Below are 17,500 nucleotides of genomic sequence, written 5' to 3'. Positions count from 1 at the left end.
AGTGTACTCATACACAGTGTACTTATACACTGTGGAATAAGTACTTATACCACAGTGTACTCATACACTGTGGAAAGTACTGATACCACAGTGTACTTGTACCACACATATACCACACAGTGGAAGTACTCTGATCCTTCACTTCAGTGGAAGTACTTATATTCCACAATGGAAGTATGAAAGAAAGTACTCCACTGCAAGCAGTTTGTGCTGTTGTTGAACTGTGGTGATGCAGCAGCTGTGTGGGCGGGGCCAGGGGATGATGGGCGTGGTCTATGAGTTGTGGGCGAGGCTGGGAGGTTGTGGGCGAGGCCAGGAGGTTGTGGGGCCAGGAGGTGGTGCCTGACCTCCTGCTGCTCTGAAGCTGCTTGAGTCTCTTCAGTCATCAGATTCATATTCAGTTCAATCTGCTGCACCTGTTTATGTATTCTTCACGTCCCAAACGCTCCCAGACAGCGTCGTCTTCATGTCACAACTCTCCACATGGACATCAGAGCCGCTGTGTGGAATTATTGAGGCCGGATCAGAAGCCCCTCCTCCTGCTAGTCCAGATACTATAAACCCCGCCCCCCCCCCTCCTCCTGCTGGTCCAGAAACAATAAGCCCCGCCCCTCCCACTGCTGGTCCAGAAACAGTAAGCCCCGCCCCCTCATCCTGCTGGTCCACATACAATAAGCCCCGCCCCTCATCCTGCTGGTCCACATACAATAAGCCCCGCCCCTCCTACTGCTGGTCCAGAAACAATAAGCCCCGCCCCTCCTCCTGCTGGTCCAGAAACAATAAGCCCAGCCCCTCCTCCTGCTGGTCCACATACAATAAGCCCCGCCCCTCATCCTGCTGGTCCACATACAATAAGCCCCGCCCCTCATCCTGCTGGTCCACATACACTAAGCCCCGCCCCTCCTACTGCTGGTCCACATACAATAAGCCCCGCCCCCTCATCCTGCTGGTCCACATACAATAAGCCCCGCCCCCTCATCCTGCTAGTCCACATACAATAAGCCCCGCCCCCTCATCCTGCTGGTCCACATACAATAAGCCCCGCCCCCTCTTCCTGCTTGTCCACATACAATAAGCCCCGCCCCCTCATCCTGCTGGTCCACATACAATAAGCCCAGCCCCTCCTCCTGCTGGTCCACATACAATAAGCCCCGCCCCTCATCCTGCTGGTCCACATACAATAAGCCCCGCCCCTCATCCTGCTGGTCCACATACACTAAGCCCCGCCCCTCCTCCTGCTGGTCCACATACAATAAGCCCCGCCCCTCCTCCTGCTGGTCCACATACAATAAGCCCCGCCCCTCCTCCTGCTGGTCCACATACAATAAGCCCCGCCCCTCCTACTGCTGGTCCACATACAATAAGCCCCGCCCCTCCTACTGCTGGTCCACATACAATAAGCCCCGCCCCTCCTACTGCTGGTCCACATACAATAAGCCCCGCCCCTCCTACTGCTGGTCCACATACAATAAGCCCCGCCCCTCCTCCTGCTGGTCCACATACAATAATACCTCTTCATAGTGCTCCTCCTCTTCATCATCCTCTTCATCGTGCTCCTCCTCTTCATCGTCCTCTTCATCATGCTCCTCCTCCTTTTCATCGTCCTCCTCCTCTTCATCGTCCTCTTCATTGTGCTCATCCTCCTCCTCCTCTTCATCGTCCTCGTCCTCTTCATTGTGCTCATCCTCCTCCTCCTCTTCATCGTCCTCTTCATCATTCGTCCTTCACTTTTCTAATCTGCTTGTTGTTCGTCTCGTTTGGGTCATTAGTTGTTGTTGTTGTTGTTGCTTTGAATGATGATCTCTGATCACAAATCTTCTTCAGTCAGGGTGACCCTTCCTTCCTTCCTTCCTTCTTTCCTTCCTTGTGTCCTAAGTTTCTTTTCTTTCATTTACACGTTTTCAGTCTTTCATCTTTTTCTGTTCCTACTTCCTTTCGTCTAATTTCCTTTCCTACTTCCTATTTACTTCCTTGCATCCTTTACTTTTAAATATTCCTTTCATCTTTTTTTATTTCCTTGTTTCCTTTCCTCAAACCACTCATTATCCCTTATTCTTCCTCCTCGTCATTCTCCCTTCCCAAGTATCCTCATCTCCTCATTCTATCCTTCCTTCCTTCTTAGTGGTTTATCCTTCCTTCCTTCTTAGTGGTCTTCCCTCCTTAGTTTCATCTCCTCATATCCTTCCTTCCTTTTTTGTTTATTCTTTGCTCCCTTTAATCATTTTTCCTTTCCACTCCTTCCTTCTCTCTTTCCCTCCTTCATCCAAACCCTCTGTTAGTTCTCCCACCCTCCTTCTCTTCCTTTCCTTTCCTCCGGCTCCTTCCTCATCTCCTTCCCTCTGTCTCCTTTTTAAAGCGACCTCATCTCCTTCCCTCTGTCTCCTCTTTAAAGCGACCTCATCTCCTTCCCTGTCTCCTCTTTAAAGCGACCTCATCTCCTTCCCTCTGTCTCCTCTTTAAAGCGACCTCATCTCCTTCCCTCTGTCTCTTTAAAGCGACCTAATCTCCTTCCCTTGCGTCCTCGTGTCCTATTAAACTGCAGCCTGTAAATCCGTCTCTCGTGCCCCGCTTGTGTCCTAAATCCTAAGCGACAGCGCCGTGACCTTCTCAAGGTCGCGTAGTTTCCTCGTAACGAGTCCAGGAGACAGAATGATCGTTTCCTCTGCGTCTCTTTGGATTCACTTCCTCGTCTGCAGCTGCTGTGAGAAATAATAAAATAATAATAATCGTCTCTGCGCTGAAAGTGTTGACGCTCATCGCTTATTTTTCATTATCCTTTGAGGAAAAAACTATTAATTCAGAAAGTAATCACCAGTTATTTATTGTTAAACACATTATAAAAAGTGATTTCACGAGAGACGGGCCGTTAGCTTAGCATCGAGAGACTACATGGGCTTCAAGGTCATCTCAAGGTCGTCTCTAGAAGTCGACAACAAAAACCATCAACTTCCCTTCTGCAGTAAATCTGTGTGTGTGTGTGTGTGTGTGTGTGTGTGTGTGTGTGTGTCTGCCTCGTACTGGTACACAAGTTGTGTATTCAGAACCTTCACTGAGCATCATGGACTACCAGTCAGTTTACTGCTTAAAGGGACGGCCAGTCCCAGTAACTTCCACCTCACATGTCTAATGCAGCTGGAAACCAGTAACACACACACACACACACACACACACACACACACACACACACACACACACACACACACACACACACACGCTGTGAGAGAGTATCATATAGACGTTATTGATCCAGCCGGCTGTGGTGTGTTTGTGTTCTGTGGTCGGATCCCCGATGACCTCCAACCACAGCGCCGCCCACCGGCTGGTTTCTGCCTCGAGGGAGGGACTGAGTGAGTGAGTGACTGAATGAGTGAGTGAGTGAGTGAGGAGGCTTAAACTTGAAGGGCAGAATGTTCTGTGGACGTATTAAATACTCCTGAAGCTCTCTCCGTTTAGTGAGCGTCGTATTCCTCTTCACCTCGTCACCGTGGCGGCAGCCGGCACCGTGGCGGCAGCCGGCACCGTGGCGGCAGCCGGCACCGTGGCGGCAGCCGGCGTCCCACAGACTCATTCATGAAACAGTGATTTAAGCTCTCAGAGCTTCTGTAGAATGTTTGTGTTGTGGAGGCGTGACGTACAATCACTGTTTCTGTGAATGGAGTCTGGTGTGAAGGAGTAGGAACTACACACTTATCCCTTTATTATATATATATATATATCATGTTTGTGTTTGTAAACCACATGGAGGCTTGTTTTGTGTCTCTGCTGTACATATTTGTTTTCTTTTTATTATTTTCTTTACTGCCGGCTGCTGTTTGTTGTTCTCTCTGTGAATGTACTGTGTGTGTGTGTGTGTGTGTGTGTGTGTGTGTGTGTGTGTGTGTGTGTGTGTGGTACAGGACCTATGCAGTGCGGCGGGTCCGAGATGCCTTCAGGGCCAACCGTGAAGTGGAGGATCCAAAAGCTGTGGAGAGACTGATGGTGGAGGGACAGCAGACACTGTTACTGATAAAGAGACAGGTGAGACACACACATGGAGACACACACACACAGACACACACTCAGGTTGACTAGTATGCTGATGCACACCTGTTACCAACTGACCACCTGTCTCACACACACGCATACAATCACGCAATCACGCGGCAACTCCAGGCTAATCACCTCACTGTTGGTCACTTTGTTCCCATAATGCATCAGCAGCCTGTCAAGGAACAGGAATTCTCTATATCTCTGCTTGCCTCCCTCTCTACACACACACACACACACACACACACACACACACACACACACACACAGATCTCCTCCTGCATTTATATTTTCACAGCTTTGCATCGGGTCTGAACTTTAATGATCACATTTCCATAAAGCGACGGCAGACGGAGGAGTTGTAATATTCATGAAGCGCATTCCTGCAAGAGCAGATAAATAAATATGAAGCAGAAAGTGGATCAAAGAGAAACCCGACATGAGGGGAGATGGAGAGGGATCCTGACAACCATTATCGGGGTTCACAGAACCACATTTCATCACAATGCCACAGTGGAGGATTCTCCCTGAAGCTCCTGAATGCCTCATTTGAGAAATATAGGCAGAGCTCGGAAATATCGTAATTCTTTCTGAGTAATTTCCTGATTATTTATGTTCCTGAAACACACAATAAGATCATTATAAAAGGAGAGAGAATGCAGCTTTAACTCATGAAGCATATACTTCTATACAACCAGAGAAGTCGCCCCCTGGTGGTCAGGAGAGAGAATGCAGCTTTAACACATGAAGCATGTACTTCTATACAACCAGAGGAGTCGCCCCCTGGTGGCCAGGAGAGAGAATGCAGCTTCAACACATGAAGCATAGACTTCTATACAACCAGAGGAGTCGCCCCCTGGTGGCCAGGAGAGAGAATGCAGCTTTAACACATGAAGCATAGACTTCTATACAACCAGAGGAGTCGCCCCCTGGTGGTCAGGAGAGAGAATGCAGCTTTAACACATGAATCGTATACTTCTATACAACCAGAGGAGTCTCCCCCTGGTGGTCAGGAGAGATAATGCAGCTTCAACACATGAAGCATGTACTTCTATACAACCAGAGGAGTCGCCCCCTGGTGGCCAGGAGAGAGAATGCAGCTTTAACACATGAAGCATAGACTTCTATACAACCAGAGGAGTCTCCCCCTGGTGGTCAGGAGAGATAATGCAGCTTTAACACATGAAGCATAGACTTCTATACAATCAGAGGAGTCTCCCCCTGGTGGTCAGGAGAGAGAATGCAGCTTTAACACATGAATCGTATACTTCTATACAACCAGAGGAGTCTCCCCCTGGTGGTCAGGAGAGAGAATGCAGCTTTAACACATGAATCGTATACTTCTATACAACCAGAGGAGTCTCCCCCTGGTGGTCAGGAGAGAGAATGCAGCTTTAACACATGAATCGTATACTTCTATACAACCAGAGGAGTCTCCCCCTGGTGGTCAGGAGAGAGAATGCAGCTTTAACACGTGCATCTTTGAAGACCTGGAGGTTGCCTCTTGCTTTTAAAGATATGAAAGTGAGCTGTGTTGTGAATGTCTCACACAGAGGACAGTTTGATCCCATCAGTTCTGGAGGTTTATTGTGTTTTCTGTTCTTTAGAGTCTCACTTGAGTCGAGTGTGTTTTCTCCTCTGCATCTCGCCCACGCCGACTCGTGGATTAAACGCATCAGAGGAGGAGTCTGCACCGTGTTACAACGCTGCTGCAATACTACGGGCTTCTGGGAGAATCCATATCTCACTTCTAGTTGCAGACTTGCTGTGTGCATGAGGGGTTCCTCCCCGTGTGCAGACATACAGGTTTTAATAAAACATCTCGCTTCAAATGACACTGAAGGATAAACAAAACCACTTTCACCCTCTGAACCCAAACACACCAGGATTCTTCTCGTTGCATGAGTGTTGGTGTCTGTATTGTTAAATATACAAACGTATTTAATACTTAGACTTCGTGTAATGCTGCTAACGTACAGATTAAAACCATATTAATCGACTGCATTATGAAGTTCTTGACATGTGTTATTATTGTTCGTGGCGCTTGAATGCGCATCAATCGTTCTCCTTCTGAGTCACAACTCTGAGGCGATATATTTAGATTCAGAGTGAACTGAGGATATTATTATCTCTGATGGACTTTGTGAACCAGTTCATGAATCACAGAAATAAAGAAAGCGCAGAACTGAGAATCGTCACGTTTTCAAGTCTGCGTCCGTGTCGCCGTCATCCAGTGACGACGTTTCTCCTCGCGTGTGTTGCAGCGTTAACCGTGTTTGCCTTCTTAACGTGTGCGTGTCTAAGTGGGTGTTTGTGCGTGTGCCTTTGTAAGTTGGTTAGGGAGTAAAGATGATGGATTGCAGCTGCAGAGCCTCTGTTTGCAGAAGAGCGACTGAACCAGAAGGCTGTTTGACGAGGGGAAAGAACCCAACATGTTGTTGTGTCATCTGTTTACAGTGTGCGTCCTTCCTCAGCTGGATTTACTCTATGTACACACACACACACACACACACACACACACACACACACACACACACACACACACACACATATGGATGATTGAGTGAGGCCATAACATTATTAACAAGTCCAACAATGTGTGTGTGTCCTCTGAAGAGCCATCTCTCACCCATTACTGCTGCTTAATGTCACACAGCCTTCGGCCATTTTGGCTCAATTGAGATGAAATGCCACATCGGCCGGTGAGTTACACCTTCCAGGTTCAGCGCCGCGGGTCCAACAGAACCTCAGAGCTCAATAATCACATTTTACATGCCGGCTCAGTTTTCATATGAAGCCTTGTCTGTAAAATGTTTAACAGTTGGAACTGAATGAATAAATAATGTAGCATTACTCCTATTATTATATAACATTATACACTCAGTTAGCATTTCTGTCCCAGTCCTGAGGAGGTCGCTGTTGCTGATTGTATTGATGGTCGTCTCCATCTTGGTCTTTGGTCGTCTCCATCTTGGTCTTTGGTAGCCTCCATCTTGGTCTTTGGTCGTCTCCATCTTGGTCTTTGGTCGTCTCCATCTTGGTCTTTGGTCGTCTCCATCTTGGTCTTTGGTCGTCTCCATCTTGGTCTTTGGTCGTCTCCATCTTGGTCTTTGGTAGCCTCCATCTTGGTCTTTGGTAGCCTCCATCTTGGTCTTTGGTCACCTCCATCTTGGTCTTTGGTCACCTCCATCTTGGTCTTTGGTAGCCTCCATCTTGGTCTTTGGTCACCTCCATCTTGGTCTTTGGTAGCCTCCATCTTGGTCTTTGGTAGCCTCCATCTTGGTCTTTGGTAGCCTCCATCTTGGTCTTTGGTAGCCTTCATCTCGGTCTTTGGTAGCCTCCATCTCGGTCTTTGGTAGCCTCCATCTTGGTCTTTGGTAGCCTCCATCTTGGTCTTTGGTAGCCTCCATCTTGGTCTTTGGTAGTCTCCATCTTGGTCTTTGGTCGTCTTCATCTTGGTCTTTGGTAGCCTCCATCTTGGTCTTTGGTCACCTCCATCTTGGTCTTTGGTCACCTCCATCTTGGTCTTTGGTAGCCTCCATCTTGGTCTTTGGTCACCTCCATCTTGGTCTTTGGTCACCTCCATCTTGGTCTTTGGTAGCCTCCATCTTGGTCTTTGGTCACCTCCATCTTGGTCTTTGGTAGCCTCCATCTTGGTCTTTGGTAGCCTCCATCTTGGTCTTTGGTAGCCTCCATCTCGGTCTTTGGTAGCCTCCATCTCGGTCTTTGGTAGCCTCCATCTTGGTCTTTGGTAGCCTCCATCTTGGTCTTTGGTAGCCTCCATCTTGGTCTTTGGTCGTCTTCATCTTGGTCTTTGGTAGCCTCCATCTTGGTCTTTGGTCACCTCCATCTTGGTCTTTGGTCACCTCCATCTTGGTCTTTGGTAGCCTCCATCTTGGTCTTTGGTAGCCTCCATCTTGGTCTTTGGTCGTCTTCATCTTGGTCTTTGGTCACCTCCATCTTGGTCTTTGGTAGCCTCCATCTTGGTCTTTGGTAGCCTCCATCTTGGTCTTTGGTAGCCTCCATCTTGGTCTTTGGTCACCTCCATCTTGGTCTTTGGTCACCTCCATCTTGGTCTTTGGTAGCCTCCATCTTGGTCTTTGGTCACCTCCATCTTGGTCTTTGGTCGTCTTCATCTTGGTCTTTGGTCGTCTTCATCTTGGTCTTTGGTCGTCTTCATCTTGGTCTTTGGTAGCCTCCATCTTGGTCTTTGGTCACCTCCATCTTGGTCTTTGGTCGTCTTCATCTTGGTCTTTGGTAGCCTCCATCTTGGTCTTTGGTCGTCTTCATCTTGGTCTTTGGTAGCCTCCATCTTGGTCTTTGGTAGCCTCCATCTTGATTTCTTTGCTTGTTTTTTTGCCTTTACCATTTGGGTTTTTGCTCGTCGCCATCTTGTTTTTTGTCCGTTGTGACGGTACAGGGTGGAGCTAAGAACGACTGAACGTTAAATTAGAATTATTAGGTCATCAAAATGTAACAACTAACCTTCTTGATTGAACATATTGTGAAATGATTAGAGTCGAAAGACAAGAACACAGGCAACTCTCTGATCGGACCCCTTTACCGCTGATAATCTGCTCTCTGGATTGAATGAATCTGAGGTTGAGCATTTATCAGGTCTCAACTGTCTGGCCAGACATTTAAACCACAAAAGAGCCAAATGGAGTGGAAGCGTGCTTCAACACTGAGCTCCTTTACAGAAGACAGCGCTATAGAAACAAAGAACCAGATTTAATGAACAGTAAATTAAACCCCTGACTGCTGCAGAATCTCTGCAGACATTCAGTCCATCCTGCACACGTCGTATTTTTTATCAGAGAAATCCGTCATTTGATTTAATGTTGAGCAGCGAGGTGCTTAACAGAACATTTCCACTGCTGAATAAATAGTGAAAATAATGTTTTATGGTAAACAGCTTGTGCTCCACACACACACAGAGGTATTTGTTGTTGGCTTCCCTTTATAAAGGTTAACCGCATTACCTGAATCACCTGTAGCTGTAGAAGAAGCATGAATAAGTGTTTCTACTTTACTCTCGGGATATTATTGTCTCCAGCTTGTTATTCGGTCGTTAAACTAGTTTCTTTTTGTCCTCCAGTGAAAAATGTGTCGCGCTGTCGGACGGACACATAATCACTGAGACTGGATTATTCCTGCGGCGGACTTTCACAACAGTAAACGTCTCTTTGCCTTAGTGGAGGTGTGTTTGAGCCCAGCTCATGAGTTATGAGTTTTGAGTTTCCTCTTCTGTTAATTGCTTCTGATGGGTCATTAGCAGCTGTTTGTTTGGCCTATTGATCCTGTTGAAGACTGTCTTACATCTGAAAGCGAAAGTTAAGAAAATAAATAAAAGCTCCGGTTTGCAGTGAATCCAACTGTCACTGGATCACTGAGAAACTGAAGAAAACTTAAAAGCAAGATTATTCTCAGGAGTTCTGCAGCGTCTTTTCTAACTGGATTTCTGGATGATTGGTCCGATAATGATATCCCTCGGTAGTGCAATTTACACTGACTCTAAAAATATGTTTCATGTCTGCATGTTTGAGTAATGACTCGGAGAAGGAGAAACATTTGAGGGTTTTTAAGTAGCTTGATGAGTCTGAGCTGCTGCTTTACGTCTTCCCTCCGCACCCTCGACTCTCTGCCGCCCCTCTGTGGAGGAGGGGAGAACCTCATAATGTCTCTTTATATACTTATGAAATGGAGATGTTGTAGCTCACAGTTGTCAGATCTGGCAACGTGGTTAGAAAATCCTTCGGCTAATAGGCTAAGCTAAGAGACGACCGACTGTTGAGCTCTTTTTCTGAAACCAGTGTAGCATGAAAGCTAACTGTCGGACGGCTGGCCACTTGGCTAGCTTGCTAATGCCACCGTGCTTTCATGCTAATGTTGCGCTGGTTACAGAAAAGGAGCTGCAGGCTGGTGGCCTTCTGCCTCACGCCTCGCAGCTAGGAGACATCTTCCCTGGGAGGAAAGGAGGAAACGAGCTAGGTAACTAGCCAGCTCTGGAGATGGAGAGTCTAACAAGCTAACTAGCAAGCTCTGGAGATGGAGAAGCTAGCTAGCTAACTAGAAAGCTCTGAGATGGAGAAGCTAGCTAGCTAACTAGCCAGCTCTGGAGATGGAGAAGCTAGCTAGCTAACTAGAAAGCTCTGAGATGGAGAAGCTAGCTAGCTAACTAGAAAGCTCTGAGATGGAGAAGCTAGCTAGCTAACTAGAAAGCTCTGAGATGGAGAAGCTAGCTAGCTAACTAGAAAGCTCTGAGATGGAGAAGCTAGCTAGCTAAATAGAACGCTCTGGTTATGCCAGCCGGTCCGACCACACAACGAACCGGCGACATGTTTACTGACGCAGGAGATCGGATGTGAAATCCCAGTTTTTCTCTGACGCAGTTTCAGCTCAGTTTGGGGGAAACCAGAGATTTTAGGAAAAGCCTGAACCAGACTGAAAAGTAGGGCAACACCCTCCTCCTCCTCCTCCTCCTCTTCATCTCACTCCTTCCCCACTTGTGTTATTTTCTCCCCTCTCTTCTCCATCTTTGGATCTGTTGAAGATCCCCAGCCTTGCTGCAGAAATCCCACTCCTTTATTGCCGCCTCCCCGCCCGGCGGCTGCAGGAAGCCTGCGTCACGCTCTGTGCTGGAGGTGATTCAGGTGCTCAGGTGGATGAAAGCAGCTTCCCGGCCTCATGAAACACGACTCGGTCTGACTGTATGAGGGCGGCAGTCGGCTCACGCTGGCTCAACTTCATAAAACTGCTTCATTCAGAGGTGTCTTCCTGCGGTGTGGCGCGGCTGCTGTCATCGAGGGTTTAGTTCACCTTTCCGGTGCATTTGGAGGCCGGTCTGCTTCACGACCTCGTCTGAGGCGTCCTGGGAGGTTTAGAGACGTTCATGCAGAACAGAACAGAAGCTCTTCTGCTGTTTGAGGCGCATTCTGGTGACATCGCTGGAGAAAACCTTTGTTTTTATGTTGGAGTAAAGGGGTGTGTGTGTGTGTGTGTGTGTGTGTGTGTGTGCGCACGTGTGTGTGTGTGTGTGTGTGTGCGCACGTGTGTACGTGTGTGTGTGTACGTGTGTGTTTTTTACATGTATATATTTATATATATTTTGATATTGTGTATGTATTAGTATTTACTTGGGACTTGAACATGTTTTAGCTCACAAGCAGCAGAGATCATTTTAAAGACAAATCAGTGAAAAACATCAACTAATTAAAAAAAAGTTTTAGTTTCTAACGAGCTGAACAATCATTTCATTATCATTCAACGTTTCCCGTGAGCCGTGAGAATCTGGGCTCAGTTCTTGTTGAACTTTGTGTTGATTATAAATCTGTAGTATAAATATAAGTGCTTTTATAATTACTGTTTACAGAGGAAATATGAATCAGTTTTACTGAAGTCTTTCAACACGATCACAGGAAACGTTTGTGATTAAACTCGTTCCTAACAAACTCATTTTGTCACAATAAACAAAAATAATTCCAATTTAAAAAATATTTAATTTAACCACAATTTCCATGAAGCATTACTTAAGTTGGAATACATATATTTTAATATAATTTGAGCATTAAACAACTAAACTAAAAACTTCTCTGTTTGTTTCCCACGATAGTTTTAATCAAGACAATAAAATAACATTTAGTTTTTAGGAGGAACATTTAACAAAATGATTCAGTTTGTCGTCTGAGTGATTATAGTATTATTCCTTCTTCTTCTGTGGTGCTTTTTATGCTACTTTCTTTTGTTTGTACATTTTTCTTCTATTCTTAGAAGTCTGGGTCTGATGCAATGATGATACTCTACACACACACACACACACACACACACACACACACACACACACACACACACACACACACACACACACAGCATGATGCAAGTCATTGACTGAAGAAGGCAATGTGATGTAAGGATAAAAGTTGAAGACGAGGAGGAGGGTGAAGAAGAGGAAGTGATGAAGATGAAATGATTGGTGGTTCTGAGTTCTCTACGGTCCAGATGACCCCAGAAGAAGAAGAAGTTACTACTCGTGCAACACGGCTCAGTTTCTTCTGTTCCAGTAGGTTTTGGTTCAAATCCCTTTTTGCTGCTGAAGTTCCGTGACTCGTAATCATTCTGGTTCCATACGAGGAACCAGCTTCGGCCTCCAGAACCCTGTGTGGCGGTTCTGAAGGTTTTTACACTTCCTGGTTCATGTCTACGTGGATAACACAAAATATATACGAGGTACCAAAGCTACGAACGCTGGGCCGAGAACCCAAAACCACAGAGGGACTCGAACACCGTTAGCATGCTGTGCTATCCTCGGCTAACGCCGCTCTTTAACTTCTACACAGCGAGGGAACCGGACGATCCGGCACTATACAGGACCCGTTTGTTGTTGTTGTTGTTTCAGTCGGTAGAAGCGCAGGCGTGTGAGGAGCCTCGGCTCCGTTAGTGGGAAGAGGACCGGCGGTTCGATGCCTGATGCTGAAGCACTCTCATCTCATTGCTGTCTGTCCTCTCCATCGATCCTCTTCTCCCAAACATCACTGCCTCTCTTCTCTCTCCACTGATGTGTTCATCCTCGTCTTCCTCCTCTTCCTGGCCACTTGGCTAGCTTGTAAATGTCACTGTGCTTTCATGCTAACGTTGCGGTAGTTAAAGAAAAGGAGCTGCAGGCTGGTGGCCTTCTGCCCCGCAGCCAGGAGACATCTTCCCTGGGAGGAAAGTAGGAGACGAGCTCGCTAGCTCGCCAGCTCTGGAGCTGGAGAAGCTAACTAGCTAGAAAGCTCCCAAACGTCACTGCCTCTCATCTCTCTCCACTAAAGTGTTCATCCTCCCCTTCCTCCTCCTCCTCCTCCCCTCCCTCCTCCTCCTCTGCAGCACTGCGAGGGTTAATGTCCGGACCCCAGAGTGTGACGGTCTGAACAGAAACCCTCTGCTGCCCCTGAATGCTTCCTCTGTTCCTTTAACCCAAAACAACAATCTGTTCCTGGCGGTTTTCTGTGAAGAAGGAAGTTTATTTTGAAAAGAAAAACGCACAAAACGACGTCACATGAACCGTTTCTCTTTCGGTTGGAGCTTCTGGCTTTTTGGTCTCAAACAAACCACTCGGGACAAAGAAGAGGCAAAAGCTGTGAACTCGTGAAGAAGACGAGAACAGACATGTTGTGACTGCAAGGTTCCGTTGGCTCGGATGGAGAGAAGTCAGGAAGTGAATGAACGTCGCCGCACGAGCAATTTATTACCAGCATCCTCCTCTTCCTCCTTTTCATCTTCATCTCCCTCGTCGGCTCTCAGTGCGACGGACTGAAACGGGAGATCACAGCGAGGGAACTCCACACACACACACACACACACACACACACACACTCTGTGAGCACATTTTGCCTTCATCTTTTCTGGCTCTCTAATTAGTGTGTGTGCTCAGAGTGGAAAGAATTAAGGTTAAAAAATCTCAGATTTACAAAGAAACTCCTCATTAGTGTGTGTGTGTGATCCATTTCCGTGTGGGCGTGGCCCGGCCGTCATCACATTTAATTACTCTCTAAGGCCGTGATTGGTTGATGCCGGGTTATTGAGCCCAGACGGCTAATTGGTCAGGAGGCTAACGAGCTCGTTAAGGCCGGTGGGCGGGACCTGGGGGAGGGAGGGATGGAGGGAAGGAGAGGGGGAGAGAGAGGTGTGTAAACGAAGACGTCCCATTGGTCCTTTTTAAAGAAGTCTGGCGCTCACACACACAAAGGGTGTGTGTGTGTCCTTCAAAGGTCAGAACAGCCGTAGTATCAGTCCCAGATTGGAGTGTGTTGTTCAGACGGGATCAGTTGAAGATTGATTTCACCTTTAAGAGAAGGAACGGCTCAACGCCGTCGTCTTCTGTTAACACGACGAGGAAATGTTGACTCGTGTTTCTGGCAAGTCGCGTATCAGTAAAATATTCATTTGTTTTCCACCAAAAACTCCAATCTGGCAATAAAATATTAAGGATTCACTCGTCTTCGTTGAGGGGAAGATCGAGGTTTCTCAGAGACTTCAGTACGGGAAAACAGAGTGAGAGAGGAAGAGATGGAAAGATCAATACTGTGTATTCTCAGATGATTGTTATGGACTAATGCGCTGCTTTGGAAGCAGTGAGGGAAGAGAAGGGAGAGTAAAGGACGACTCCACTGGAAATGCCAAAAGGAGAGAGAGAGAACGGTGGAGAGACAAAGAGTTTTGTCAACGGGCCGGTGGCGCTCTTTGAACGCTGATGAATCATTCATGAGGAGACGGAGCCAGAGGAGCTTCTGGAAAACACACAGGACGTTTCACCAGGACGTTCAAATAGTACCCACAATGCACCCTAATGCTCCACCCACAATGCACCCTAATGCTCCACCCACAATGCACCCTAATGCTCCACCCATACGGCCCACAATGCACCCTAATGCTCCACCCACACGGCCCACAATGCACCCTAATGCTCCACCCACACGGCCCACAATGCACCATTTATCAAATACATTCACGGATAGCTAGGTGACGTAGAAAAACAGGAGGATAAAATGAGTGGCTTTGACAGTGCAGTCTGGCATATTGAGGTACCTTCACTCTCACACACTCACACACACACACACACACACACACACACACACACACACACACACTCTCTCAGCAGGTAAGCAGAGGAGAAATTAAGGGAGGCAGGGAGGGACAAACGAGGGAGATGAGGGGGGTTAAGGGGAAGTATCAAAACGGAGTGATTTAATTGGCTGGATTAGCATGAAACAAAGCAGCAGGATGTGTGAGATGCAGAGACGTCGTCCTTCAAAACACTTCCCCACCCTGCTGAACTGTCCTTGAGAGAGACACTGACTGCGTCTGGCCTGCAGCGATCCGTGATGTCAAACAGCAGATTAAAGATGTTCCGTGTATGAATTTGAACATGGATAAACCACCAGAGCAGCACAAAGACATCAGACACTTCCACCGCAAACCAAGACGAGCAATCTGCTGGTTCTCTCCCGCGTCTGCCAGACATATTTATACATTTGTGTTGCTCAAGTCCAAGTCAATCGAACAAGTCAGAGTGAATCGAGTGAAGACGAAGACGAGTCTCTAGCCGATCGAGTGAAGACGAAGACGAGTCTCTAGCCGATCGAGTGAAGACGAAGACGAGTCTCTAGCCGATCGAGTGAAGACGAAGACGAGTCTCTAGCCGATCGAGTGAAGACGAAGACGAGTCTCTAGCCGATCGAGTGAAGACGAAGACGAGTCTCTAGCCGATCGAGTGAAGACGAGTCTCTAGCCGATCGAGTGAAGACGAAGACGAGTCTCTAGCCGATCGAGTGAAGACGAAGACGAGTCTCTAGCCGATCGAGTGAAGACGAGTCTCTAGCCGATCGAGTGAAGACGAAGACGAGTCTCTAGCCGATCGAGTGAAGACGAGTTGCTCAACAGTCTCTGATGAACCGAAGTCCATCAAGTCACAAGTTGAGTCTCAATCTTGAGCAACTCTTCGGGTCTAGTCAAAGAAAGTCTGAGGTTTCAAGTCATTGATTAAAGTCCCAAGTCAGACTAAGTGAAGCTTCAGTGAGTCAAAGGTCACCAAAGTTGAAGTAATGCACAGATCCAGATCCCAGCACATCCAGTGAAATAACCCTTGGAGCTGGTTGTGTTTCTGGGCTGAACAGCCAATCGGAGCGCAGCCTGTATCCCAACGCCTCCACGGCTGCTCTGCTCGACCCAAACGGCATGAGACGGCGCTGTGAGGAGAGCTCAGCCGGCCTTCCCCGGAGAAATAAAGAGTTGATCAGAGTAAACTGTTTTAGTTTTGTGCTCCGGGCGACTGAGTTTGTGAAAACTGATAAACCTCCTGAAAGGTCCCAGAGACACGAGACGGAGGAGAAGATGTGAACGGAGATGAAAGCTGGGAAGGGTTTATCTCCCGGAAAGTTCCACCTCTGTGTGTGTGTGTGTGTGTGTGTGTGTGTGTGTGTGTGTATGTATATGAGAGGTGTGTGCATACACCACTGCACTGATGATGCTGCTGAAGTTTACATCATTTCACACTTTGCAGAGACACTTTACCTGACGTGTCTTTCTGTCTGGTTAAATGGTTTTATTTCTTTATCAGCTGACATTTCAAAGTACCGGAGAATAAACTCACTGAAGGCCCGACTCTCTCCTGACGAGTGGAAAATAAACTGGAGATCTCCTCCAGCTGAGTTTGTTATTGACCTCAGCACGTCCTCTTCCTCATCCTCCTCCTCTTCCTCATCATCCTCCAAGTCGTCCTCTTCCATGTCTTCCTCCTCTTCGTCGTCCTCATCATCCACATCCTTGTCGTCCTCTTTCCTCCTCTTCGTCCTCCAGGCCTCCTCTTCGTCCTCGTCCTCCTCCTCGTCCTCATCCTCCTCCTCTTCGTCCTCGTCCTCCAGGCCTTCATGCATTTCCCTCTGACAGCATCCTTCCATCCTTTCCTCTTTCCTCCCCCTCACAGGAAACTCCTCGTTTCCTTCACTGTACCTCCTCCAGCCGCTTCATCTCTTTCCTCCCACTTTCAGCGGCTCTTTAGCTTCCTGCTGTTCAGGGCAGCCATTCTGTGTTTTTATCTCCACCCCTGTTCACTAAAACAAGCGGCTACTTTAACAGTACGACTATAAAGCAACGATCCACATTTATCTTTGCTCATGTTCCTGCAGACGTCACTCGCAGCGTGAAGCTTCCATCCGATGGTTTCAAAGCCCAAATGAGACTTCAGATACTCGACCGCTCCCAGTTTGTGCTTCATTCGTCTTTTCAGTGCGTTTGGACTATTGGTTCATCAAAGAAGATCCAGCATCACTTATTATCTTTATGCAACACAGGGAGGCTCAAGGAAACGCAGTTCTGTAACGCAAAAAACGCACAACAGTCATGAATGTGAACAGAAGTCACAAAAACGGCTCTCTTCAGATCTCTTCTTCAGAAGGGTCATGAAGAGAAACCAGCTGGACGCCGCTGGTGTGTTAAGGGTCTCGACCCAAACATGCATTCATGTTGTCAGTGGAACCGCTCATGAAGCACCGGCTTCCCTCGGGAAGGACGGACTCCTCCACGAGGTCCTGTCAGACGAGCAGCTGCAGCTCTTCAGTGTTAATCTGTCGCCTGGTGGAGGACGGAGGTCAGCCAGTCACGACTCAGACGATGTACATGAAGGAGGCTAAGTTTAGCTTTCCATTACAGCCGGATCACCTATGTGTGTGGGGGGGGGGGGGGCGTCGGAAACCACTTCTGTCTGGTTCGTGTGTCGCCGTGCGCTTCAGTTTCTAGAAGCCGGAGAGGAGATGCTGTGAGTCGTTTTGCGTCCTTGTGGTCGTTTTGCGTCATTTTGCGTCTTTGTGTTCGTTTTGTGTCTCTTTGTGGTCGTTTTGTGTCTCTTTGTGTTCGTTTTGTGTCTCTTTGTGGTCGTTTTGCGTCTCTTTGTGGTCGTTTTGCCTCGCTTTGTTGTAGTTTTCCATCTCTTTGGTGT

General features: G+C 47.5%; 1 protein-coding gene across 1 annotated transcript in view; it reads left to right on the top strand.

The window, feature by feature from the left end:
* The window catches only part of lyrm4b (LYR motif containing 4), a 21,328-nt gene that overhangs the window by 336 nt on the left and 3,492 nt on the right, over positions 1-17,500 (top strand). The window contains exon 2 of the mRNA XM_079234315.1: positions 3,897-4,017. Coding sequence (XP_079090441.1) covers positions 3,897-4,017 — 121 coding nt within the window. The remainder of the gene's footprint in view (positions 1-3,896; positions 4,018-17,500) is intronic.

Source organism: Taurulus bubalis (genome assembly GCF_910589615.1).
Source record: "Taurulus bubalis genome assembly, chromosome: 18".
In the NCBI taxonomy this organism is placed as follows: Eukaryota; Metazoa; Chordata; class Actinopteri; order Perciformes; family Cottidae; genus Taurulus; species Taurulus bubalis.
Note: the sequence above shows the minus strand (reverse complement) of the source record. Positions and strands in the feature narration are given on the sequence as shown.